This window comes from Zalophus californianus, chromosome 4 (genome assembly GCF_009762305.2).
Source record: "Zalophus californianus isolate mZalCal1 chromosome 4, mZalCal1.pri.v2, whole genome shotgun sequence".
Classification (NCBI taxonomy): Eukaryota; Metazoa; Chordata; class Mammalia; order Carnivora; family Otariidae; genus Zalophus; species Zalophus californianus.
In genome coordinates this window covers 48,466,725-48,493,484 of record NC_045598.1, presented here as the reverse complement: position 1 = coordinate 48,493,484, position 26,760 = coordinate 48,466,725, and the positions used below count along the sequence as shown (strand labels likewise).

Sequence of the window (26,760 nt, the reverse complement as noted above, 5' to 3'; positions counted from 1 at the left end):
TATTCACCACCTACTTGCCACTTAACCTCTAGGTCTCAGTTTCCTCAACTGCGAGATGGAGCTAAGAAGAGCATTTCCTGCATAATTTTATCAGAATGAAATGATTCATGCACAGAGGCGAGTTTAGGTAAGGGCCTGAGAAACACCTGGCGCTGCTGCTAGCATCACTGTTTACCTGGCAAGATTCCAACTGTTGGATGAGAGGGTGATTGAAAAACACAGAGCTCCAATGCTTGTGGTGCTCTCGGAGATGCACCGAAACCATAAACCCAAGAGCCCCAGTGGCCTCAGAGACAAGCTTTCTAAACAGAAAAGAACAACGCTTCTAGCCTGGCCTTTTCCAAGACCCGTACGGGCCCTCCCAAGAATTCAGAGCCAGGCTTCTGGAGGGCAGCCTGGCTGGCGTGGGGTTTGGGGTCCAGGAAAGGAAGGAGGGAAAAGGGAGGCTCACTCGGCGCTGCGAGAGGCGGGCGGGGCGAACAGCTGGGACAGAGTTCCCACCCGGTGTGCAGTGGGGAAGGCGGCAGGGGCGGGGCGGAGTGGGGACTACAGGGGCGGGGCGAGTTGGGCGGGGCAGGTGGGCGGTCCTGCGAGCTCAGCTGCAGGGACAGGCAGGGACAGGCAGGGACGTCGCCCACTCAGAGCACAGCCGAGGAAGAGGACCGAAGAGCCATGCCTGCGGCGGTGGGCTCCCTGACGGCCGCCGTCTGGGCAGTGCTCCATCTCCGCACCCTTCTGCTGGGTGCCGTCGCCTTTCTGTTCTTTGCTGATTTCCTCAAAAGACGGCGCCCAAAGAACTACCCGCCAGGTCCCCTACCCCTGCCCTTCGTGGGCAACTTCTTCCATCTGGACTTTGAGCAGTCGCACCTGACGATTCAGAGGGTAGGAGCGGGCGAAGGTGCAGGGCTGTGCCCTGACCCTGACCTGCAGGACAGGGGCCATCCCGGGGATCGAGGGCCGGAGGCTGGGTGGCTGTGCAGCTAACGCAGGTTCCTTGATAAACCCTGGATTGAGCCTCAGTTTTTCACTGTCAACTGGCATGATTACACCCGCCCTTTCTAGAAGTGAAATATTATTCACTATTTACTATTTAAGGGTGCCAGACATGTTACATTCTTTAACCCATTTAATTGTGTATCTTGTTAAATGTTATTGGAACATCCTATTGATAATATGATCACTTTGTCCTCTTTAATATTTTTGTCGGGGGGGGGGTTGTTGGGAAGCTGTACTTACCTTCTCGGCTGTATTTCCTGAGTGTAAAATGGTTAACAGTACTACCCAAATCCTCACCACTTTTCAGTAGCTGAGCCCCTCCCTTTCAGTCTCCTCTCCCTGCTATCTGCTCTCACTAAAGTAATTTGTTTTAAAAGTCCCTCTTCTTAAATTTTCTTAGTGCTTTCCCACTGCCTTCCAGAGTTAGGGATCCACTTGGAATTCTTCTTAACTCAGCCTCTTTCCACCTTTTTATAATCATGTCCCACCAGGGTTTCCCAACTCTGGCCCCTCTGATTTTCTTAAAATTCCCTCCAACATCCAACCCTCTCTTAAAAATCCTCAGCTGGCTTCCTGTCACTCAGCTAGGTACCTCTGCTACCTGTCACTACCTAGCTGAGTGACAACACGGTGGTAGGTGTCTGTGAAGGTTAAATAAAACCATCAATGGTCAAACATGGCTTTTAGTGGGTGCGCAACAAATATTAGTTCCCCTTTTCCTAGACGTACCTAGAGCACTTTAAAAACATGCTTCTATACTCAAGTACAGATGGAGAAGGTTTTATCACTTGTTTGGAGAAACCCCCAGTTGGTAACACTAAATGACAGGATTAGTCACAGAATTTTAAAGCTAGGCTCCTAAACCTATACCCTTGTTTAAGAAATATGTTGTTTAGGGGCTTCTGGCTGGCTCTGTTGGGGGAGTGTGCGACTCTTGATGTCGGGGTTGTGAGTTCGAGCCCCAGGTTGGGTGTAGAGATTACTTAAAAATAAAATCTTTAAAAAAAAAGAAAGAAATATGTTGTTTAATTTCCAAGTATTTGGAAATTTTCCTGCATTCCTTCAATTAATGATTTCCAGTTTGATGTCGCTGTGGTGAAACGACATATTCTGTATAATTTCAGGTCTTTGAAATTTGTTAAGGTTTGTTTTATGACCCAGGATACAGTTCCATGCATACTTGAAAAAATGTATGTGTTCTGCTATTGTTGGGCTGAGTGTTCTATATATATCAATTAGATCTCATTGGATGATCCTGCTGTTTTGGTTCTATACCCTTCTATATCTGACCTCTTATCTGTTGATTCTGTCAATCACTAGGAGAGGCATGTTGAAATCTCCAACTGTAATTGCAGGTTTGTCTATTTCTCAATTCAGTTCTGGTAGTTTTTCCTTTGTGTATTTGTCATCTCTGTTATTTGGAAGATACACATTAAAATTATTATATCATCTTGGTGAATTGACTCTTTTGTTACTACATATTGTCTCTCCTTATCCCTGGTGATTTTCATTGCCTGAACTTTAGCTGATGTGATACAGCCACACCAGCTCTTCTTTGATGATTATCTGCATGGTATATACTTTATTCTTTCACTTTTAACCTATTTTTATCATTATATTTGAAACAAAATTCTTGCAGACAGCATATAGGTGGATCATGTATTTTTATTTTTATTATTTATTTATTTTTAAGATTTTATTTATTTATTTGAGAGAGAGAATGAGAGATAGAGAGCACGAGAGGGAAGAGGGTCAGAGGAAGAAGCAGGCTCCCTGCTCAGCAGGGAGCCCAATGTGGGACTCGATCCCGGGACTCCAGGATCATGACCCGAGCCGAAAGCAGTCGCTCAACCAACTGAGCCACCCAGGCGCCCCAGGATCATTTTTTTTTTAATTCTGCCAATCTCTTTTATTTTTTTAAGATTTTATTTATTTATTTGAAAGAGAGAGAGAGAGAGAACAAGCAAGGAGAGCAGTAGGTGGAGGAAGAGGCACGCTCCCCACTGAGCAAGTCTCAATGTGGGACTCGATCCCCAGACCCCAGGATCATGACCCGAGCTGAAGGCAGATGCTTAACCGACTGAGCCACCCTGACATCCCAATCTCTGTCTTTTAATTGGTGGATTTAGATCATTATATTTAATGTAATTATCAATAAGTTAATACTTAAGTCTGCCATTTTATTATTTATTTTCTATTTTTCTCCTCTGTTTTTTATTCTCCTATTTCTCCTTTTCTGTCTTCCTGTGGGTCACTTGAACATTTTTTTAAGAATTCCATTTTATTTATAATGTTTTTTAGTATATCTCTCCATTGTGTTTAAGTGTCTGCCTAAGGATTATAAGAGGCACACATAGCTTAACGCAATCTACTAGTATCACCATTTTACCATGTCAAGTACAATATAGATACTTTACAACCATTACGTACTTTTATCCTCTCCTCCCTGCTTAAATATCATGTCTACATATATTGAGAACCACATCAGACAATATTATAAACTTGCTTTTAACTGTTAAACACTTTTTTTAATTCAAGAGGAAAATAATCTATTGTATTTATCCATTTACCCTTTATGTTGCTCTTCCTTCATGCCCAAAGTTCCACATTTTCTACCAATATCACTTCCTTTCTACCTGAGGAACTTTCTTTAGCCCTTCTTTTAGAGCTGGTCTGCTGGCAAAAACTTTTCTTAACTTTCCTTTACCTAAGAATGTCTTTATTTTGCCTTCATTTCTGAAGTATATTTTCACTTAATATAGAATTCTAGATTGACAGTTTCTTTCATTCAACATTTTAAAATGTTGTACCACTTCTTTCTGGCCTCTGTAGTTTCAAATGAGAAATTTGCTGTGATTTGAATTGTTGCTCCCCATAAGTAATAAGTTGTTTTTCTCTGCCTGATGTCAAGACTTTTTTGCCTTTTTTTTTTTTTTTAGATTTTATTTAGTTATTTGAAAGAGAGAGAGAGAATCTGAAGCAGAAACGTGCTGAGTGCAGAGTCTGACCTGGGGCTTGATATCATGACCAAGAAATCATGACCTGGGCTGAAACCAAGAGTCGGACACTTAACGGACTGAGCCACCCAGGTGCCCCAGGTTTTTTTAGTTTTCAAAGATTTGATTATGGTATGTCTTGGTGTTGATTTCTTTGAGCTTATTGGGTTATTAGATCTGTAGTTTGATCTCTTACCAAATTTGAGAAGTTTTCAGCCGTTATTTCTTCAAATATTTTTTCAATTCCACATCCTTTTTCCTCTCTTTCTGGGACTCTTGTTCAGTGATGGTGCAAATGTTGGATCTTTTGTTATTCTAATATAGATCCCTGAGGCTCAGTTTTGTTTTTTTCAATCTATTTTCTCTGTGTTGTTCAGATTGGATACAGTCTATTGATCTGTCTTCAGTTTCATTGGTTCCTTTGTCATTCCTATTCTGCTGTTGAGTTGCTCCATTAAGTTTTTTCTTTGGGTTATTATATTTTTAAGTTTTAATTTTTCCCTTTGGTTCTTATATATATTTTTATTTCTTTGGTAAGATTTTCTATTTTTTTTAATTTTTTAAAGATTTATTTTATTTATTTGAGAGTGGGGAGAAGCAGAGGGAGCAGAGAGCGGGGGGAGAGAGAGAGAGAGAGAATCCTAAGCAGACTCTGCGGTGAGTGTGGAACTTACTGCAGGGCTCAATCTCATGACTCTGAGATCATGACCTGAGCAGAAATCAAGAGTCAGATGCTTAACCAACTGAGCCACCAAGGTGCCCCCAACTATTTTCAAATTTTTTGAGAATATTTGTAATTGTTTATTGAAACATGTTATAGCTGATTTAAAATCTTATTCCTATAATCCCAAATCTGTGTCATCTCAGTATTGGTATCAACTCATTCAAACTGAGATTTTCTTGGCTCCTGGTAAGGTGAGTAATTCTGGAATATATCCTGGACATTTTGTGTTTTATATGACTTGGGACATATAAATTCTTCCATTTTGGCAGAGAGTCAACCTGTTTGTGGTCAGAAGCTTACTTTTGTGGATAGTGGTTCAAATGTCAGTTTAAGTTATAAAGCCTCTGTAGCACTTCTGGTCTTCCCCACTTATGTGTTATCCAGCCACGGAGGACTCCATCCTGCATTCTCATCAGTGCAGGCTGGGGAGAATGAGAATGGGGACAAAAGACAACTCCCACCAGCCCTGGGTACAGTAGCCTCTTCCTTACTGCAGGGAGGATGGAAGTCAGAGATCTATCCATATCTGCTCCATGGGGAAGAAACGTCTCCTTATTTCTGTAGAAGGGTAGAAATTAGAATTGCCCCTCTTAACTCCTCCAGTTTGGGGGTGATGGTTACAGTTCAGCTCACAGACTGGGCAGGCAAGGGGCATCACCTTGTTGCTACAAAGGTAAGGTAAAGACAAGTTCCCACCCATGTTTTCCACTGATGCAGCCCCCATTAGGGTGGGGGAGAATCATCTTTTTTCACGGTGTTGCCTCCAGAACAGGGAAGTAGAAAGGTTAAAAAGTCTCTGTCCTATTAGGCCAGGCTTTTTCTGGCACTTCAGCTAGAGAAAACAGGACTTTCTTGTTATTTTTGCCTGTGCTAATTAGGGTCGTGATTAGTAGAAGGAGTAAGATGGAAATGCTTTTACTCAATCTTGTCTGGAATCAGAAATTTGATCTGTGCCTTTGTTTTACCATTAAGATAGAGCTAATTAGAAAGGGTAAATGATTTGCCTGTCATAAAACTGGCTAGTAATGAAACTGAGGCTAGGATCTTCTCTGTGGCCTGATGTTTTCTCAAGTCAGACTGTTAAATTTTGCTCCGTATAGGTTTGCATTTTTTAAATTTTTGGTTGTAAAACAAATGGAGTCAAATGGTTCATTCAGTTATAATGAAATTTATATTCTAGCAATTTGGAAACATTAAGTACCAACTATTTGCTAGGTCTTGTATCAGGATTTATATGTTCATTTTCATCTAATCTTCACAAAGGACACAGAAGCTAGGTATTATCTGGTGGTGGTTCCATTTTGCCACTGAGGAAACTGGCTGAAAACAATAAAGTCATTTGCTTGAGTTACTCAGCATAGACAATAGCAAAAGAAGGACTGGAATCCGGGACTCTTTGACTCTTAGACCTATTCTCTACTTATGCCACTTGACTTTTCATGATAGAGGATAATTGATTTCTTCATGAATTCATTTATTTAACACACATTTATGAAGTGTTTACCACAGGACAGTCACAGTGCAAAACAGTGTATGATGAAATGTGTGGTGTAGACTCATGGTAACTAAATGAGGTATCAGGAGATAGGATCATGGAGAATGGGAAGCCCTCGAGATAACCTCTTGTAGAATATTGGAATAAATTGGACTGAGCTTTAAATGACTGTTAGGCAAGTGGCTAAGTGGAGTTAAGGGAACAGGATATTTTAAATTTTTTATTTTAAATACTTTAAATACCCACGCACAAGTGGCATGACTACAACACGGCAGCAGCACAGTGAAGAACCGAGCGTGTTTAAATGGCATGAAGGGAACGTTCTTGTGTTATTTCCCCTATTTTCTAAACTCTCTCTATCATAGCTATATGACCTATTTATCTAAGTAAGAGAAAACTTTATGGGACCGAAGTGGGAAAATGGTAGATAAGGTGGAGAAATGTATTAGTTAGGATACACATTAAGCGCTTATAACAGAGACCCCAAAATGCAATGGTGTAAAAAACTGTTGAAATTTACCTTTCTCCCACAAATGAGCTCAGACGTAGGCAGGAAGTCCAGGACCGAGAAGCTGCTTTATACCTTGAGGTCATCCAAAAACTCCAGTTCTTTCTATGTTGGAGCTCTGGTCCTGCAACACCTTCGTGTGTGAGTTCTGCTCCACAGAAAGAGCAATAGGGAAGGTGGTGAGCAAGCAGCTTACATTTAAGGCTGAGACCCAGAAGGTGCACACATCGCCACTACTCCTGTACCATTGGCTACACCTGGAGAAGCTGGGAATGAGGTTTTTTTTTTTTGATTGGGAAGTCATGTGGCTCGTTAATATTTAGGGAGTGCTGTCAGAAGAAGAGCGAGTATCTTCATCCTTTCATTTAAGGATGAAACCTAAAGAGTTAGAAAGAGCCCAAACTTTATGTGCCCAAGCTATGTGCTAAATCTCTGTGCCTCCTTTTCTGAAAACTGAAAATGCTTTCAGGATTGTTAAAAGAATCAAATAACCCCATGAATATCAATTTGTTGCCAGGATGCCTAGCACATATTTGATGCTTATTTCTATATCTATACCACTCTTCCCTCTTCTTTAAAAGTTGATAGCAAGAAATTCAAGGAAAGCCACTGTTGTTGCATATGAGGCATCCCCTGTCTGGCCTCCTTGCTGGATGGGCTCCATTATCCCACTCTCTGGCCTCTTCCCCTTCATTCCTTTGTCAATATCTTACCAGAGTCCCTTTGCTAAAATATGCTCCCAAATATATCAATAACAATAAATAACTTTATGATTAATATTAGTGTTAGGGCTAATCCTGCCATAACCTCCATTTTATAGATTTGGAAACTGAGACACAGGGAAGGCAAATAACTTGCCCCCCAATCACACAGAAAGTCACAAGTGGATTCAAACGGATTTGTAGGACTTCACAATCCAAGCTCTTAAATACTCACTTACATTATGTCTCCTAGTCAAACATCTCCAGACTTCTAATTACAAACAAAACAGGAATTTCAGAAACTATTTCACCTGGCATGAAGACTCTCCTCAATCTAGCTCAGATTACCTTGCCAGCCTTGTCTCCCATCTCCTTACTCAAAGGAGGAGATACTTTTCCCAGGAACCCGTCCTAGCGCCTGGTCCCCCTTTGTGCTTCTGAACTTGCCTTCCCATTGAATGATTTATTGTACAGAATAGTAAAAATAAGAACTGATTATTTTTCCATATACTCCATTAGACTGTGAGCGGCTTTTTTTTTTTTTAAAGATTTTATTTATTTATTGGGATCACTATCCTTCTGTTTGAAGTACATCATTTAGGATTTCCTTTAGAGAGGGTCTAGGGGTAACAGAGAGAGAGAGAGAGAGAGAGACAGGGAGAGAGGGAACACAAGGAGGCGAAGTGAGAGAGGGAGAAGCAGGACTCCCACCGAGAAGGGAGCCCGATGCGGAGCTCGATGCGGGGCTTGATTCCAGGACCCCAGGATCATGACCTGAGCTGAAGGCAGACGCTTAATGACTGAGCCACCCAGGCGCCCCAGACTGTGAGCTTCTTTAAGAGCAGATCCATGCCATACACTAGATTTTCAAAGGATTCTGTGATCAGAAAAGAGTAGGAACCATTGTTAATGATGCTTTATTCCTTATTTCCTTAGGTCTGTTTTCTTTCCCTTCCCTTCCCCTTTCCCTTCCTTTCCTTTCCCCCTTCCCTTCCTTTCTTCTTTCTTTTTCTGTTTCTTTCTTTCTTTCTTTTTTCTTTTCTTTTTCTTTCTTCTTTCTCTTTCTTTCTTTCCTTTCTTTCCTTCCTTCCTTTCTTTCTTTCTTTCTTTCTTTCTTTCTTTCTTTCTTTCTTTCTTTCTTTCTTTCTTTCTTTCTTCCTTCCTTCCTTCCTTCCTTCCTTCCTTCCTTCCTTTTTCTTTCTTTCTTTCTTTCTTTCTTTCTTTTCTCTTTCTTTCTTTCTTTCTTTCTTTCTTTCTTTCTCTTTCTTTCTTCTTTCTTTCTTTCTTTCTTTTTCTTTCTTCTTTCTCTCCTTTCTTCATCAGATAGAAATACTTTTGAACTATAAAAGCAATACAGGGGCACCTGGGTGGCTCAGCCAGTTAAGCGTCTGCCTTTGACTCAGGTCATGATCCTGGGATCAAGCCCCATATCAGGCTCCTTGCTCAGCAGGGAGCCTGCTTCTCCCTCTGCCTGCCGTTCCCCCTGCTTCTGCTCTCTCTCTCTCTCTGACAAATAAATAAAATATTTAAAAAAGAAAAAAGTAAATAAAAGAAATAAAAGCAATACAAACACATTAAGAAAACATTTAAGAATACAACTAGTGAGTGAGAGGGAGAAAATCTTGCCCCTCCTTGTGCCAACCCAGCCCCCCAAACATGCTGAGCAATTCCTCTATAGGATTTGGTATATATCTCTCCAGACTCCTGTGTAATAAAATAAAAATATTCCCATTCATAACTTTTTATTAGAGCTTCTACCTACCAGTGAGTAAAAAGTTGAACTTCCCAATTAAAAAATAGAAGACATAAACAGACAATTTTTAAAATATATTATACATATATATTAGGGAAAAGATGTTAAATCCTAGTAACATATAGAAACGGCATGCATTTTTTTGTCTATTAGAATGATATGTGCACGCATACACACACACACACACACACACACACACACACACACACACACACACACACACACACACACTGCTCAGGGCTGGTCAGAGTTCAGAGGACCAAACCTTCTCCCCTCCTGCCCAGGAAATGAGAATTGCTACACTTTTCCTCTTTTCCTTTTCCTCTCTTTGTGTCTTTGTTCTGTGGGTTTTTGAGTTTAAGAACTTAGAAGTGGAATGTCTCCCAGTTGTCTGTCTCTTGGGTATCATGGTTCAAGCTCTTGTCTCACTAACCCTCCCTTCTAATTTTTCTTTATTCTCAAGATTAATTTTGTTCCCTTATTATGTAAGTACTTAATCCCACATTTGGAATTTTGACCATTTGTCTTAAATTTCCTGTCTCCTATTACTTTTGTCCACCTTTTATAGTTCCTGTGTGAATTCTTTTCTCTTTATTTTTCTATTTTCCTTTCTGATATTAAGCCTATTTTAGCCTCCTGAATCATCGTATTTTTAACCTCTTTTGGTCTCTTGCTCTCTCATTTTTGTAGTGACTTGGGTTATTGTTGTACATTGGACAGTATGCTCTACTTTATGACGTCTTCAGATGCCTGGTGTGTCACATTTACATCCTGTAAAGTGATCGGCAGGATGATGAGCACAGTGCATGCGAGAACTGTTAGACACCACCATAGTCAATGAGGGTGCTCTGGGAGGTCATTTGACCTATCTCTGTTTACAGTTGACTATGCTGTGAGAGTTTCGGGTCCAGTTCTTCTGGACTAGAAACGTACCTGGGCAGAGAGCTGGTAGAGCTGAAACTCTGAAAGAGTTCATTTCAGTAAATACTAGTGGAGTGCTATGTCCCTGCCAAGTACAAGATTCTAGGTTGTATATGCACATTGTCATATATTCTGAGATTCTAGGTTGTATATGCACATCGTCAGTTAGGAGTCATTTAGCTTAACCTGAGATTTTTAATCATTCAAAAAAAATCCTTTCTGAATATTCAAAATTAGTCAAGAAATCCTTTTTATAAAGCCCTAAGAAATTCATCCAGGCAGTCAGCAAGATGAAACAAACAAACAAACAAAAAGCTTTTGCTTGATTTTCATGGGCCCATTCCTGCCATTTCTAAGCAAATCTTGGCTCCACCCTTTCCAGCAAGATAGGACATACTGTGCTAGAGATGAACAAAGATTGATGGAAGACTCTGGGCTAAAAGGACAAGGGAAGGATTGAGTTCAGGCTTGGTTTTTAATGTGGGAGCAGGGTGGTGGAAGGAGACTGGTGTGATCCATTGCATTTGCTCTGATGAGGGTCCAAGGCCCTGAGAGTAGCAAAGGGGAGCGTGAATGCATAGGGATTGGGAAGGAGGGGCCACAGACATGTGGAGGAAATGGAACCCTTCTGCTTGGTACCACTGCCTGCAACTAGCCACAGCCTGGGTAGACGAGAGGCAGGGGTAGGATCTACTCAGAGTCATCTCTTGAATGAACAAGTCAGGAAATACCTTGATTAGTAGCCATTCACTCATCCAACCCACTTGCACATACCTGCATATTTGTGCATACTTGTGACACACTACACACTTTTCCATTCTTCCCCTCCCACTCCCTCCCTCCCTCCCTTTCTTTCCCTCCCACTAAACTCTAAGGGCCTGGTGCCCTCTCAGGCTCATGTCTTTGTCCACAACTCACACATAATGCCTGACAAATTCCCTCCACCACTCAATAGCTTGTCACCTTGGTGACATTACTTGGGCTACGACTCAGTTTCCTTTCTGAAAGACAAGGAAAATCATAATACCACTGGGTGGTTGTGAGCTTAAATGAAATAAACAGTGAAAGGTGCTTCACATGGCACCCAGTGTCCATGTGCCTTCCTCCAGCACATCACCTATGTGCTCTCATCCTCTCTGTTGCCATAAGCCCAATCATTCCTCAGGGACTCAAGCAGCTGTGTGCCAGGTACCAGAAAACCAAGTGCCTTTCACACTGTTGCTTTTATTATTCCTCACCAAACCCTTTGAGGGAGGAATAATTCTTTTCTTTCTGTAGCTGGGGCTCAAAAAAAAAAAAAAAAAAGTGAAGCAACTTTCCCAAGAACCCACAGCTAGCGAACCATAGAGCTAAAGTGCCCACATAGCTCCAGAACTAGAGTGCTTTTCTGCGTAACTGGCCCCAACTATGACATGAATTTTCAGTCATCTAACACATGTTGAGGAAGGGGACATTCTTTTCTACTTCAACAGTTATGATTTGCTAAAAAGTCCATGCTTGCAACCCCATTTACAAATAAACAAACAAATAAATAAATAAATGTAAACATTTAAAAATCTAAATGGATAACTCAAATCTAGTACTCTACCCAAGCACCGTTTTTTCAGGTGCTTCCCAATTCCTTTTTGAAATAGTTTACCTTCCAACTCTACATCCACTCACTCCATTTATTATGTGAAGCACAGTGCTAGGCACTCTACCCACACAACCATGAGTAGTGCAGATAAAATCCATGTCCTCAGGTAACTTATATTCTATTCAGAAAAACAGTATCAGTTAGCTCTAATAACTTAAAGCATTAGTCTTATTAAGATATGTGCAGGATGCATTTATTAGGGGGAATCTAATCTAGTCCTGGGATTCAAAGAAAGCTAATGTAAATAAATGGCAATCAATTTAACAAAGTGAAGAGGCAATCGGGCAGATGGAATAGAACAGGAAAAGTCCCTGAGGTGGGAAAAAGGACAACGAACTTGAGGAAGTAAAAGGTGGCCAGTGTGGCAAGTACAGGCATTAAATGGAGATAACTAAAGGAAGATAAAGCTGCTGAGCTTGCCAAGAATTGTTCATGCAAGTTCTTGTTAAGGGTGTTGGGTTTTATGTTAATAACAATGGAACCTCTTAAATGATTTTAAGGAGAGAAAGGAATCACCACATTTACATTGTACATTTTAAAAACTTATGTAGGTTGCAGTGCAGAAGATGGTATACAGGGAACAAGAGACTATGGTAGCATTTTAGGTTAGAGAAGGTTGTAACTTAGACTAGGGAGATGGCAAGAAATGACAATAGAGTAGACTAGACCAGGCTAGTAGCAGTGAAGGTACATGAATTTAAAGTATCCAGGGGGGTAAATCCAATAAGATATGATGACCCAAATAGAGGGAGAAGGAAAGCAGAATGAGGTACTGAGGGAGACACCCAAGTGGGTAGATGATGGAAGGAGGAATATTTGGAGGAGCACAGGTTTTAGCGTTTGGCTTGGGTGTGGAGTTGTATGGAGAACATCATGAGTCCAATCATGGGTATACTGAGTTTGAAAGGCGTTTAAGTGGGCAAAGTCAGGCAAACAGTTGTGTATATGTGTCTGGAGCTCAGGGACAGAAATAAGTTGTCACTATCAATAGATGTTATTTAAAACTTTAGGAGTTGAGATTTCCCAGGAATGGGGTTTCAGGGAAGAAGAGAAGAGGCTTTATACCTTATCTTGAAGAACTCCATCATTTTAAAATTTGATAGAAGAAGATGAGCCCGCAAAAGATATGAGAAGGAGGAAAATCTGGAGGGTGTGCTGTCCTGAGCACCGCTGGAAGGGAGGGCTTCAGGAGAGAAATGCCTCGTGCTGCTGAAAGATCAAGAAAGATAAGGTTGAACAGTTTCCCTGGATTTGACAAAGATGGCCATCTCACGGAGATGGGGGAGGCCAAAGCCAGGCACTAAAAGGAGTTGGAGAGTACTCTGGAGATGAAGAAAAGAAAGGAGGGTGGCCTTATCTGTGTTGTAAAACAAATGATGAATTGTTGAACATAACAAGTTGTTGTTGTTGTTGTTTTTTCCTTTGCCTTTCCATGTGCTCTGCTTTCTGCATGGAATAGTCACTCTTCCCTGCTTTCTTGAGTCATTCCTTCATCTTTCAAGGTCCAGTTTAGATAAGACTCTCCTAGAAAGCTTTGCCTCCTTTTGAGTTGTGATTTGTCTTATCCATGAGTGCATTCTTAGTATGCAGCATAAAACAAGTATTTCAGTATACTTATGTGACTAGTAATCAAAGCATGGGCTTTGGAGCCCGGCAAACCTGAATTTGAATGCCTCTCCAGCTGCTGTGACCCTGAAAAGTTTATCTTTTGTGCCTCAGTTTTCTCGTCAGCAAAATGGGAGAGGGAAGTAAGGATTATACCTATCTCATAGAGTTTCTGTAAGTGCTAACTTACATAATGCAGTAAAAACACTCAAGTCCCTGCACTAAAAGCAATAATGCTAGCCACTCTATCCACTACCTTGGGATTATTTCCCTGAATAGTTTAAAGTGGCGTAATGCCCTTCTTCTTCCCACCAATACGTATTTCCATACCATTTGCCAGATATTTACATAATAGAATAAGAATACCATAATGTTGGCTTTTTTTTTTTCCAGGATTGATCATGTCCAGTGGCCAAACATGGAAGGAGCAAAGAAGGTTCACCCTGGCGACCCTAAGGAATTTTGGTCTAGGAAGGAAGAGCTTAGAGGAACGCGTTCAGGAGGAAGCCCATCACCTCATCCAGGCGGTAGAAGAAGAGAATGGTGAGTTGTTTCCTAGGACAGGTGCAGGAGATTGTGACTCATTCATTCACTGAACAGATACTTATTAAGTGCCTAAGGACTTAACCTGTGCCCAGCACTATGCCAGCCACTGAGAATATTACAGTGAGCAACTAACCATGACCCTGCCTTCATGGAGCTCTAGGATTAAGCACAAGAAGACTGGTATTAAACACATTACTGATTTTAAACCCTGGTCGTCAGTTTGACTCCCCAGGTATTGACCGAGTACTTGCTACGTGTTAGACCCTGTGTAGCGGGCTGTGGCCAGAGCCTCACAGGCAGTACTATACTCAGTATGGTAAATGTCATGTAGAGCAGACTCTCAGGAGAAAATAGAAACAAACTAATCTAAAGGTTCCGTCTCTTGTTTCACCTCCAGGACAGCCTTTCAACCCTCGCTTCAAGATGAACAATGCAGTTTCCAATATTATTTGCTCTATCACCTTTGGGAAGCGCTTTGAGTACGAGGATGAACAGTTTCAGGAATTGCTGAGGTGGCTGGATGACGTCACGTGTCTGGAGGCATCAGTGAGATGCCAGGTAAGGGGTTTTCTCTCTACATCTTGGGTAAGAATATTGGAGCTGATGTCAGACACAGATGAGTTCTTACTAAAATATCACTTTTTTTGTTTAAGCTGAAGTATCACCTTTTACAAATGACTTCAACTCAAACCTATTTAAAATCAATCTGTTGACTTTAGTGTTTTTTGATAATATTATTGGATATTTACTACATACAAAGAACATTTCTAACATGCATGAGAAGTGTAAAACTTGACATGCCATACACCTAGACACCCGTGTTGTTTCTTCTAAAAGCACGATGTTGCCGTTGCCCTTGAGCCCCGCTCCTCTGTGTCCTTCCTTAACCCAGCCACTCTGCTGCCCCAGAAGCACTCTTCTGCGATTGGCTTCTCCCTCAGCAGATTATCCGCAGATTTATCTGTGTCAGTTGCTCCTTTCTTTTTGAAATTCTGAACAGTTTTTCATTGTATGACTACGCCACTGTTTGTTGCTCTATTCTCTATTGATGAACATTTGGGTTGTTTCCAGTTTGGGATGTTATGAATAGCTGCCATGAACATTCTTGTACAGTTGTTCATCTGTGGACATGCCCACTCATTTCTCTTGAATTTATACCTGGACACAAAAGACGCCTAAAGGTTTCAAAAGCAGTTACACTGCTTACATGCCCACATCCACACTTGACATTATCAATCTTCCTATTCCATAGGGTATAGACCTTTGGGGTTCAAACTTCACCCCTTCCTTTGGTGGACCCTGCTCTCCATTTTGTCCCGCTGGGCCTGTGAGTCTGTCAGAAACTCCACTCTTCTTGGTGTCTCAACCACTTTCCTGGATTTGGAGACACTTCTATGGGAAGAGTGGCGCTATTAGTGCCACCTCCCTAGTATCTAGAAGTGGATTTATTTTTATTTATTCCTGACAAGCATCTTTGCCTGGAACTTTATGGACCCATCGCATCAAAACCAATAAACCAGTTAGCGTGAGTCCTGGCACATTTAAAGGGTGTAATGAATGTGAGCTATTATTATTATGATTATTGTCAGAGGTATTTTTGAATTCCTTGTTCTCATCTCTAGTCACAGTAATTACCAATTCAATAATTCCATGTTCTTCAGCCCTATTAAGACAGGAAGTCATGAGAGTTCAGTGGGTACCCAGCTGATTTTCCCAGGGAAAAGTAATTCCTGACAGCGTAAGAAGGGGCAGTAAGGTAAGGTTATTAAGCATTTCTTGGAGTCCCAAGCATCTCAATGGACAAATATACATTCTTTATCTCAGTTAATTTTTACCAAAAACCCCTTTAAAGATGAAATGAAGCATCATGGTGTGTACAAGCAGATATGGGAGTGTGTAAGCAAATCCAGATAGTGGTCCACTGGCTCTGTGCTAGGTGCTGTATGGATCTCATGTCATTCAGTCACCGGAATAATCCCAGAGCCCCATTGGCAGCTAGTTAAAATAAGAAGCAACAAATTGTATCATCATCATCATCATCATCATCACCACCACCACCACCACCACCACCACCAAACTATTATAGCTAGAAAACAGCAGAGCTAACAGAACTGTATCTGTCTCATTTTAAGTCTAGGTGACTTTCCATTATGTCATGCTTCTTTCTACCAGATATTATTAGAGAAGATATTTTTAAAAATACTTTATTTCAGTAAAATATGTCTTACCTACATGAGGATTGCATCATAGCGGGGCAAATACATATACATAAGACATGTATATATATATCTTACACACACACATATATTAGTGGTAATTACCATGAAGGAAAATGAAACAGGATAAGGGAATGGAGAGAGGGTGGCAGGGGTCCTTACAGGATCATCAGGTTAAGACCACACCAAGGTGGTGACATTTGAGCAGCACTTTAATGAAATGAAGGGCTGGAGTTATACAGATTTCAGAGGAAGAGCGTTCTAGGGAGAAGGAATAGCAAATGCAAAGGCCCAAACAAGAACATCCTTGATGTCATCACAGAGGCCTGTGGGTGAGTGAGAGAGATTAAGATGGCGGGGAGTAATAGCAAAGGAGGTGACAGGTGTGGGGTGGGGAGCTGGTGCATGCAGAGCTTGTATGTCAGGAGAATGATGCAGAGCTTTGTCTGAGAGTCATAGAAAGTCATTGGAGGATTGAGAGCCAAGGAGTGAAATGAGCTGATTAAACTATTAAATGATGCCCCTGGCAGCTCTGTGGAAAACAGACTGGGAGTGGGTTAAGAATGGAATCAGTGAAGCTGATGGAGGCTATCACAGCCTCCAGGTAAGAAATGCTGCTGGTTTGTACTAGGGGACAACACGGCGGGGGGGTGAGATGTGGTGTGAAACTGGATACACTGTGGATGGAGTGCTGAAATGCTTTGCTAGCAGGAGAGAAGAGTCAAGGCTATCCAAGGCTTAAGAGCAAGTAAATGAAAGATAGAGAATATCGATAATTTTGTCTTGAAAAACGGGCATCCAATTGTCTCTATGAGTGTTTTGTTTTTCCTCAATTAGCTCTACAACATCTGTCCATGGATTATGAAATTTCTTCCTGGACCTCATCAAACACTCTTTAGCAACTGGGAGAAACTGAAATTGTTCATTGCTCATATGACTGAAAACCACAGGAGAGACTGGAATCCTGCTGAACCAAGAGATTTTATTGACGCTTACCTCAGGGAAATGGAAAAGGTAAGGGAACCAAAGTTGTTCCTTTGTTCTTTCTTTTTTTTTTTTTAAATCATGACCTGAGCCAAAGGCAGACGCTTTACAACTGAGCCACCCAGGTGCCCCTGTTTCTTTGTTCTTAAAGAGCAAATGGGGGTATACTAGTGTCCCATTGCTGCCGTAATAAATTACCACAAACCTGGGGTTTCTAAACAACACAGATTTATTCTCTTACAGTTCTGGAGGTCCCAAATCCAAAATCAGTTTCACTGGGCTAAAATCAAGGTGTTGGCAGGGCTGGTTCCTTCTGGAGACTCTAAGAAAGAATCTGTTTCCTTGATTTTTCCTTTAGAGGCTGCCTTGGCTTATGGCCCCTTTTTCCATCTTCAAAGCCAGTATGTAGCATTTTCTCTGCTTTCATCTTTACATCTTCTCTTTATGACCCCCTTGCCTCCCTCTTATAAAGACTCTTGTAATTACTTTGAATTATCCAGAATAATCTTCCCACATCAAGATTCTTACTCATACCTACAAAGTCCCTTTTGCCATATAAGGTGATATCCACGGGTTTCAGAGATTAAGATATGGACATCTTGGTGGGTCATTATTTAGTTTATCACAGGGGAGTCAAAATAGAGGCAGCATTTCATAGAGTATAGGAGCAGCATTAACTCAGGATTGACAAGGTAAGTAGAAATAAAGATAGGGGTTGATGGGCACTGGGTGTTATATGCAATGGATAAATAACTGAACTCTACATCTGAAACTAATAATACACTAGATGTTGACTAATTGAATTTAAATTAAAAAAAATAAGTTAAAAAAAAAAAAAGACAAGGGTTGAATGGTATTTGGCTTGAGGCCTTGGGGATGCCCAAATACTGCCTGTTCATCTTCTGTTCTCTGCCCTTTACCTGTATCTGAAGGAGCTATATACAAAAGGAAAACTAACAAATGAGCTTCAAAGGACTCTTTCATTTTTAGTTGGACCTGTGCCCAGTTGCCTGCCGCTTCCCTCAACCCCCAGCACAGAACACAAGAAAATGCTGATTTGAATGCCAGAGTTCAGGCTTAGGGGCCCGAGAGGAACTTTTCCTTTCCTCCCTGATCTTCCTACCATCCACTTTCCAACATTATCGGAAAGGTGCAGGGAAAAGCCAAATTGGTTGTATATAGCCTTTAGCACAGTACCCCTGTGGTCAATATACATCCATGCATCAGTGTCAGTGTCATAATCTTTCATCACATTAGTTGAGCCTCCTCTTGGAATTGACAGGATGGTGGATTTCTATCCATCCCCTCTTTTATTTCACTGTATTGGATAACATTAGTAGAAGCATTGATCTCTCCACAGAGGAAGAGACTTCACTTGCTAAATGTTGTGCAGGTATGGGGGCCACGCATTGAGAGGACTGTTGACAAACTCAAGCTTCCAGGGGAAGGTGATAAAGATGATGGAGTGCTGTGAGGAGTGGTTGATGGAATCAGAGTGGTTTCACCTAGAAAGGAAGAGATTAACAGGGAGATATGAAAATTGTTTTACATAAGAGGAATTCAGTTTATTCTTCCTGGTATCAGTACAAACATGTGTTGAGTATTTGTAACGTGCTCTTTATATCTCATGTAACTCATAATGCCATCTTAAAGGGCATGTGTATTTCATTTCTATTTTCTGAAACAGGAAACTGAGGTGCAGAGAGATTAAGTGACTTGCCGTAGGTCATGCAGATAGTGAACGACGTAGCTAACACTGGAGTCCAGGCCTGTCTTTCTACCAAACTGTTTCTCTTTCCACTGTACTAATAGATTCTCCTAAATTTAGGCATAAACTAAAGAATTGTCTTGATTTTTCACCCACCAAAGCTAACAAAAGCTTCCACTACTTGGGGCAGGAGGATGCTAGTGATATCGCTGTAACAAGCCTCTACCTCTTAAGATGGCCAAAGGGAAAGATATTTTTCCTGAGGATCTTTTGTTCCAAGTTCTCGCCCTAGGATGAAGCCCCTGTGTATTGTAGCAACCAAGAACCAACTGAATAAACCAGTAAACATTGTGCTTTCTAGAATAGGGGCAATGCTACTTCAAGTTTCCATGAAGAAAACCTCATCTATAGCACCCTGGACCTCTTCTTTGCTGGAACCGAGACAACTTCAACGACACTGCACTGGGGTCTGCTTTACTTGGCCCTCAACCCAGAAATCCAAGGTGAGCACATCAGTGAGTGTGCCTGGGCCAGGACAGAATGGTGCCTCCTGGAGCATACTGCCCCCAAGTTGGGGCTAGAAGATAGCGTGGTAGAATGAAAAGATAGGACAGTCATGAAGTGATGTGGACTTAACGGGTACCTTCTTCGGTTTTTCTGTTAGGATTCTGATGGGTTCACATCATACCAATATAACAGAGTCCCTGCCCTCAGAAACTCAGAGTCTAGAGGGGAAACAATGAAGTCAATTGACATTGTGGTGAGTTCCAGGAAAAGACTTATATTCTTACATGAAATCTAGTTACAGCCTTCCATCCTTTTAAGTAATGTCTTTCGTTGCCCTGTGGATAATGTTCAAACTCCTTAGTCTGGCATTATCATGCTCTCTGATGTGCCTCCTTCTGTCTGTCCAGCCTCAGCTCCACCCATCCTGCATAGTGGTCTCACTAAATTACATGTTGTTTCCTTTCCACTGTCCTTATTTATGCCTCTGCCATCAGGCCTGCTCCTCCCTCTACCAATTGCGTAGTTCCCCAATTTATCTACATGGTCAGTCACCAGGTGCACTTGAAGAATCTGCTCAAATACAACCTCCTCTAAGATGTCCCCCCATGCTTGTAGGAAACTCCTTCCTCTGAAGATGACTTTATTATTTGGATTATTTTCCTCCTCTAGAGATGACCTAACATACCTCCACTACTGTACTGATTGCACATTATTCGTATGTCTTCCCCAAAGACTGTTGTCCATTCAAAGACAGTGACTGTTATAATCTTTTTTTTTCCCTCTAGGATCCAGAACAGTTTGAGCATATGAGAGATGGGATATTAGGATACAATTTTTCAAACTGTGGGTAACAGTTTATTAATGGGACATAAAATCAATTTAGTAGATCAAGACCAACATTTTTTCCTAAAATAAAAATAGAAGAGAAAATATCAGAGTACTTCCCATGTACTAAGGGTAAGTTTGTTCATGAAACTTTATTTCTTTCCATAATTATAAATAGAAGTATGTTTTATATGTGTGTATATTTATGTTTATGTGTCTTGAATCATGAGGTAAAATGCTTTCGGAACTATGAATTACATTTTCTAAAAAGTTGAAAAGCTACCTCATTTTAGAATACAGATTTGGCTTCTGTAACAGGGTCTCTAAAATAAGAAGAGCTTAAAATTACAGATGTTTATACCCATCTTCATAGCAACTTCCATCAATGGAAGAATGGATAAACAAAATATGGAATACCGTGGAATATTATTCAGCCTTAAACAGGAAGTAAATTCTGACGCATGCTCTAACATGGATGAACCTTGAGGACATTATGCTAAGTTAAATAATACAGTCACAAAAAGACATATACTGTATAATTCCATTTATATGAGATTTCTAGAGTAGACAAATTCATAGAAACAGAAAGTAGAATGTTGGTTTCCAAGGGCTTGGGGTAGGAGAAAATGAGAAGTTATGGTTTAAAGGATGTACAGTTTCAGTTTTTCAAGATAAAAAGTTCTGGAGATTGGTTGCACAATGTGAATATATATATAACATCATTAAACGGTATGCTTAAATATGGTTACCATGGTAAATTTTGTGTCACGTATGTTTTACCAGAATTTTAAAAATGTTTTAAATGGCCAGTAAAAAAAAAATTCTCCTCTATTTCTCTCTAAAGTTAAGAAACCTAAGCTGGACTCTGCAGAGCCCTTTGGGTTCTAAGCTCCTTCCAATATGTTGCTCTGTTGTGTCTAGAATGATGCCCTTGTTTGCAAGCTCAAAGATGGCTCACCTCAAGGGCTGCCTTTCCACGAGTAGGAAGGGAAGAAGAAAGAAACGCACACCCTTCCTTTAAGAACATGTTTTAAGTATTAAACATCCCTTCTACAGATATTCTGTTGACCAGAACTTAGTCACATGGTCATACTTAGTCACAAGGGAATCTGGGAAATGTAATCTGTAGCTGGGCAACCGGGTATACAGCTAAAATCCCTATTATTGTAGAACAAAAGAGGAAAAGAGGTATATTGGGGCACAATTAGAAATTTCTTTGATTTGTTGGGTGCTCACCTAAATCAGTTCATGTAAATCTCAAGACGTAAGAGGAATGTAGATTATCCTCACAAATAAGAGAAAACTGAGGCTCAAAGAGTTTAACTTTCAGGAGTAATGTTTCAGAGCAAGAGTTCGCAACCAGATATGTCTAAAACCCAGGTCCACTTTTCACTCTGAAATACCTCCTGAGAAACCAGTCTATAGTGCCTGCTATAGGTTTAGCCTTTTTTTCTTTTTTTTTTTTTGCCACTTTGATCCTGATTATTCCATTCTTCAGCTTAATCAGGCTTAAGGAAGGTTGTGGAATAATAGAATAATAGAACCTTCTTTTCCAGAAAAAGTCCACGCTGAGATCGACAGGGTGATTGGCCAGTCACAGCTGCCAAGTATAGCCGCTCGAGAGTCCGTGCCCTATACCAAAGCCGTCATTCATGAGGTGCAGAGAATGGGAAACATCATCCCCCCGAATGTGCCCAGGGAAGTGACAGGTGATACCACGTTTGCTGGATACTACCTGCCTAAGGTAACCAGGGACTCCCAGCCTCAGATCTTCAAGCCCATCTTTTTAGATAGTAGAAACTCTGAACTGAAAGGGTAACCCATGACTCTTGTCCTAGGGAATCACTTAAATGGGAAGAGAGATATATTACACCTGAGATAATATTAGCTTTTTTCCCTATTTGTGGTCTTTGGAACATTAATTCAACTAGACATTAATAGGTATTATGGAGGGGAAGGAGGATTCCTTGGTCAAATATGTTTAGGCAAAGACTGGTTTTTCTTTGCTGTGGGATGTCTCAGTTTTTTTTTTTTTTAACCATGTGATGTACATTATGGATCTTTGTGGGGCTACAGCAAGCAGCTGTTCTCAGTCAGACTTTGCCACAGGGCCCTTTACTTTGCCAGGGTGGAGCTTCTCACAGCACTAGGGACCTGCCAGACCTGGAAAATTCTGCTTCATAATCATGGGGTTATAGAATATTAAAATATGAAGGAACATTTGAGACTACCTAGGCCAATATCACATTAAGGCTGGTGTTTCTAGCATGCTATTCCCCACAAGTATTTTTCCAGCTTTTACCTGCAACCCTGTAGTGGGACTATCGCACAAGGGAAACCAACAGGTGTGTGCAATATTAATTATTTGAAAATGAGAGAAGGGAACCAATGCTTATTAAGCAAGGAGTATGTGCCATGGACTCCATAGGTTCTTTCAAAAGGTCTGAATCAGTCCTGAGAATAAATGTTATTTCCATTTCATAAATTTGGAAGTCAAGGCTCAGGAGTGATTAAGCTTGCATAAGATAGCTCAGCTACAAAGTGACAAGAGTTGAGTTCCAGAAGCAGATCTATTTTGTTTCCCAGGCTCATCTTTTCTGTACTGCACCATGTTCTCTCCACAGGAGTTGCTTTACTGGCACATTAAAAGAGTCTCTCTGCAATTGCTTTCAGTTGGTCTCTGTTAAATTCCTGTCCTCACAAAGGAAATTCTTTTTTTTTAATTACTTATTTAAATTCAATTAAGTTAAAATATACTGTAGTATTAGTTCCAGGGGTAGAATTTAGTGATTCATCAGTTGCATATAACACCCAATGCTCATTACACATCAAGTGCCCTCCTTAATGTCCATCACCCAATTACCCCATCCCCCCACCCCCCACCCCTCCAGCAGCCCTGTTTATTTCCTAGAGTTTACCATCTCTTATGGTTTGCCTCCCTCTTTATTTTCATCTTATTTTTCCTTCCCTTCCCCTATGTTCATCGGTTTTGCTTCATGAATTCCACATGAGTGAAATCATATGATGTTTGTCTTTCTCTGACTGACTTATTTCACTTAGCATAATACCCTCTAGTTCCATCCACATTGTTGCAAATGGCAAGATGTTATTCTTTTTGATGACTGAGTAATATTCTGTTGTTTATAATATACCACATCTTATCCATTCATCTGTTGATCAACATCTGGGCTCTTTCCATATTTTGGCTATTGTGGACATGGCTGCTATAAACATTGGGGTGCATGTGCCCCTTCAAATCACTAGGTTTGTATCGTTTGTAGAAATATCAAGCAGTACAATTGCTGGGTCATAGGGTAGCTCTATTTTCAACTTTTAAAGGAATTTCCATACTGTTTTCCAGAGTGGTTGCACCAGCTTGCCCTCCCACCAACGTGTAAGAGGGTTCTCCTTTCTCCGCATCCTCATGAACATCTGTTGTTTCCTGAGTTGTTCATTTTAGCCATTCTGACTGGTGTGAGGTGCTATCTCATTGTGGTTTTGATCTGTATTTCCCTGATGCTTAGTGATGTTAAGCATTTTTACATGTGTCTGTTGGCCAATTGTATGTCTTCTTTGGAGAAATGTCTGTTCATGTCTTCTGCCCATCTCTTGATTGGATTATTTGTTCTTTGGCTGTTAAGTTTGATAAGTTTTTTATAGATTTTGGGTTAATCTTTATCTGATAAGACATTGGCGAATATCTTCTCCCATTCGGTAGGTTGCCATTTAGTTTTGTTGACTGTTTCCTTTGTTGCACAAAGTTTTTATCTTGATAAAGTCCCCATAGTTCATTTTTGCTTTTGTTTCCCTTGCCTTGCTGCCTCTGAGGTCAAAGAGTTGCTACCTATGTTCTCCTCTAGGATTTTCATGGATTTGTGTCTCACATTTAAGTCTTTCATCCATTTTGAGTTTATCTTTGTGTATGGTGTAAGAAAATGGTCCAGTGTCATTCTTCTGCATGTGGCTGTCCAATTTTCCCAGCACATTTATTGAAGAGACTGTCCTTTTTCCATTGAACATTCTTTCCTGCTTTGTCAAAGCTTGGTTGACCACAGAGTTGAGGGTCCATTTCTGGGTTCTCTATTCTGTTCCATTGATCTATGTGTCTGTTTTTGTGCCAGTACCATACTGTCTTGATGATTACAGCTTTGTAATAGAGCTGGAAGTCTGACATTGTGATGCCCCCAGGTTTGGTTTTCTTTTCAACATTCCTCTGGCTATTTGGGGTCTTTTCTGGTTCCATACAAATTTTAGGATTGTTTGTTCCAGCCCTGTGAAAAATGCTGATGGCATTTTGATAGGTATTGCATTGAATGTGTAGATTGCTTTGGGTAGCATAGACATTTTAACAATATTTGTTCTTCTAATCCATGAGCATGGAATGTTTTTCCATTTCTTTGTGTCTTCCTCGATTTCTTTCATAAGTGTTCTACAGTTTTCAGAGTACAGATCCTTTACCTCTTTGGTAAGGTTTATTCCTAGGGAAGTTATGGGTTTTGGTGCAATTGTAAATGGGATCGAATCCTTGATTTCTCTTTCTTCTGCCTCATTGTTAGTGTATAGAAAGGCAACTGACTTCTGTGCATTGATTTTATATCCTATGACTTTGCTGAATTCCTATATCAGTTCTAGCAATTTTGGGGTAGAGTTGTTTGGGTTTTTTTTTATTTTTTATTGTTATGTTAATCACTATATATTACATAATTTGTTTTGGTGTAGTGTTCCATGATTCATTGTTTGTTCATAACACCCAGTGCTCAGAGTTGTTTGGGTTTTCTACATAAAGTTACATGTCATCTGTGAAGAGTGAAAGTTTGACTTATTCTTTGCTGATTTGGATGCCTTTTATTTTTTTTTTAAGATTTTATTTATTTATTTGACAAAGAGAGACACCGCGAGAGAGGGAACACAAGCAGGAGCAGTGGGAGAGGGAGAAGCAGGCTTCCTGCAGAGCAGGGAGCCCAATGCGGGGCTTGATCCCAGGACCCTGGGATCATGACCTGAGCCAAAAGCAGACGCTTAACGACTGAGCCATCCAGGCGCCCTGCCTTTTATTTCTTTTTGTTGTCTGATTGCTGAGGGTAGGACTTCCAGTACTATGTTGAACAGTAGTAGTGAGAGTGGACATCCCTGTCGTGTTCCTGATCTTAGAGGAAAGCTCTCAGTTTTTCCCCCTTGAGGATGTTTGCTGTAGGTTTTTCGTATATGGCTTTTATGCTATTAAGGTATGTTCCCTCTATCCCTACATGGCAGAGAGTTTTTATCAAGAAAGGATGCTGTATTTTGTCAAATGTTTTTTTCTGCATCTATTGAGAGGATCACGTGGCTCTTGTCCTTTCTTTTATTAATGTGGTGTATCACACTGATTGATTTGCAGATGTTGAACCCCCCTTGCAGCCCAGGAATAAATCCAACTTCATCGTGGTGAATAATCCTTTTAATGTACTGTTGGATCCTATTACTAGTATCTTGGTGAGAATTTTTGCATCCATGTTCATCAGGGATATTGGTCTGTAATTCTCCTTTTTATTGTGGTCTTTATCTGGTTTTGGGATCAAGGTAATCCTGGCTTCATAGAATGAGTTCAAAAAATTTCTATTTTTTGAAAAAGTTTCAGAAGAATGGGTATTAATTCTTCTTTAAATGTTTGGTAGAATTCTGCTGGGAGACCATTCGGCCCTTGACTCTTGTTTGTTGGGAGATTTTTGATTACTGATTCAGTTTCCTCACAAAGGAAATTTTGTTCTCAAGAGGCCCACCGTCTGCGGCCATACCACCCTGAACGCGCCCGATCTCGTCTCAAGAGGCCCACCAGTCTTAAGATCTCGGCAGACAGCTCTCCTCTGCCCCCTAGGGTCCTCTCTGCACATTGCACATTTACAGTTCCTTTTCTTTTTCAAGGCCTTGGTCAGCCTCTGTGGATCAAATCCAATTTGTCTAGGTCCCTCTGTGTGTGTCTTACCTGGAGTCTCTCTCAACAGGCAGAACCAGAGGGGTTTACCCATTCTATACCTATTCCTACAGCTGTTCCCATTCACTGTTTTCTTACTGATTGACATCTTGTGGTTGAAGGCTGAGGTCTAAATTATTTCACAGGTGCTGTTTGCACTTTTCCAGCAATTCATTTAGCTCAACAGACTCATTCTACCACTGATTTTTACTATTAACTTTAATAAAGACCCTGGGAACTGAGATATCTAATTGACTGTATCTTGTAGAGGCAAGGAGCCATGGCTCTGAAATGAACTAGACCTTGTACTAATCATTACTCTATCTCCTCCCACTGCACGACTCTGGGCATGTCACTTAATGTCTCAGAGCTTTGATTTATTTATCTGTAAACTTCTTCACAGGTGGAGATAAAATGAGATCATTCATGTAGTGTTTAGTATAGAAAGTGCTCAAAATAGCAGTTCTTTATTAATTTAATAAATGTCCATTAAGCATATAAAATGCCCCCATCTGGGAAAACAACTCTGAATAAAATAATCATGCAAGTATATAGTCACAAACCATGATAAAGGCTCAGCTGGGAGAACTTGCTGGTTTCCATAAAGACATAGGCCAGCTGGAATGGGGAGGAGGAGCAGGAGTGGTCGGAGAGGGCTTCCAGAGGGAAGTGTTGTTTGAGCTATGGAT

The 26,760-nt window shown here is 40.7% G+C and overlaps 1 protein-coding gene across 1 annotated transcript in view; it reads left to right on the top strand.

Annotated features, from left to right (window-relative positions):
• The first annotated feature begins 663 nt into the window (after positions 1–663).
• Positions 664–26,760, top strand: part of LOC113926705 (cytochrome P450 2J2) — a 33,863-nt gene continuing 7,766 nt past the window's right edge. The window contains exons 1-6 of the mRNA XM_027601999.2: positions 664–898; positions 13,729–13,878; positions 14,279–14,439; positions 16,935–17,111; positions 19,151–19,292; positions 21,678–21,865. Coding sequence (XP_027457800.2) covers positions 673–898; positions 13,729–13,878; positions 14,279–14,439; positions 16,935–17,111; positions 19,151–19,292; positions 21,678–21,865 — 1,044 coding nt within the window. The 5' untranslated portion in view covers positions 664–672. The remainder of the gene's footprint in view (positions 899–13,728; positions 13,879–14,278; positions 14,440–16,934; positions 17,112–19,150; positions 19,293–21,677; positions 21,866–26,760) is intronic.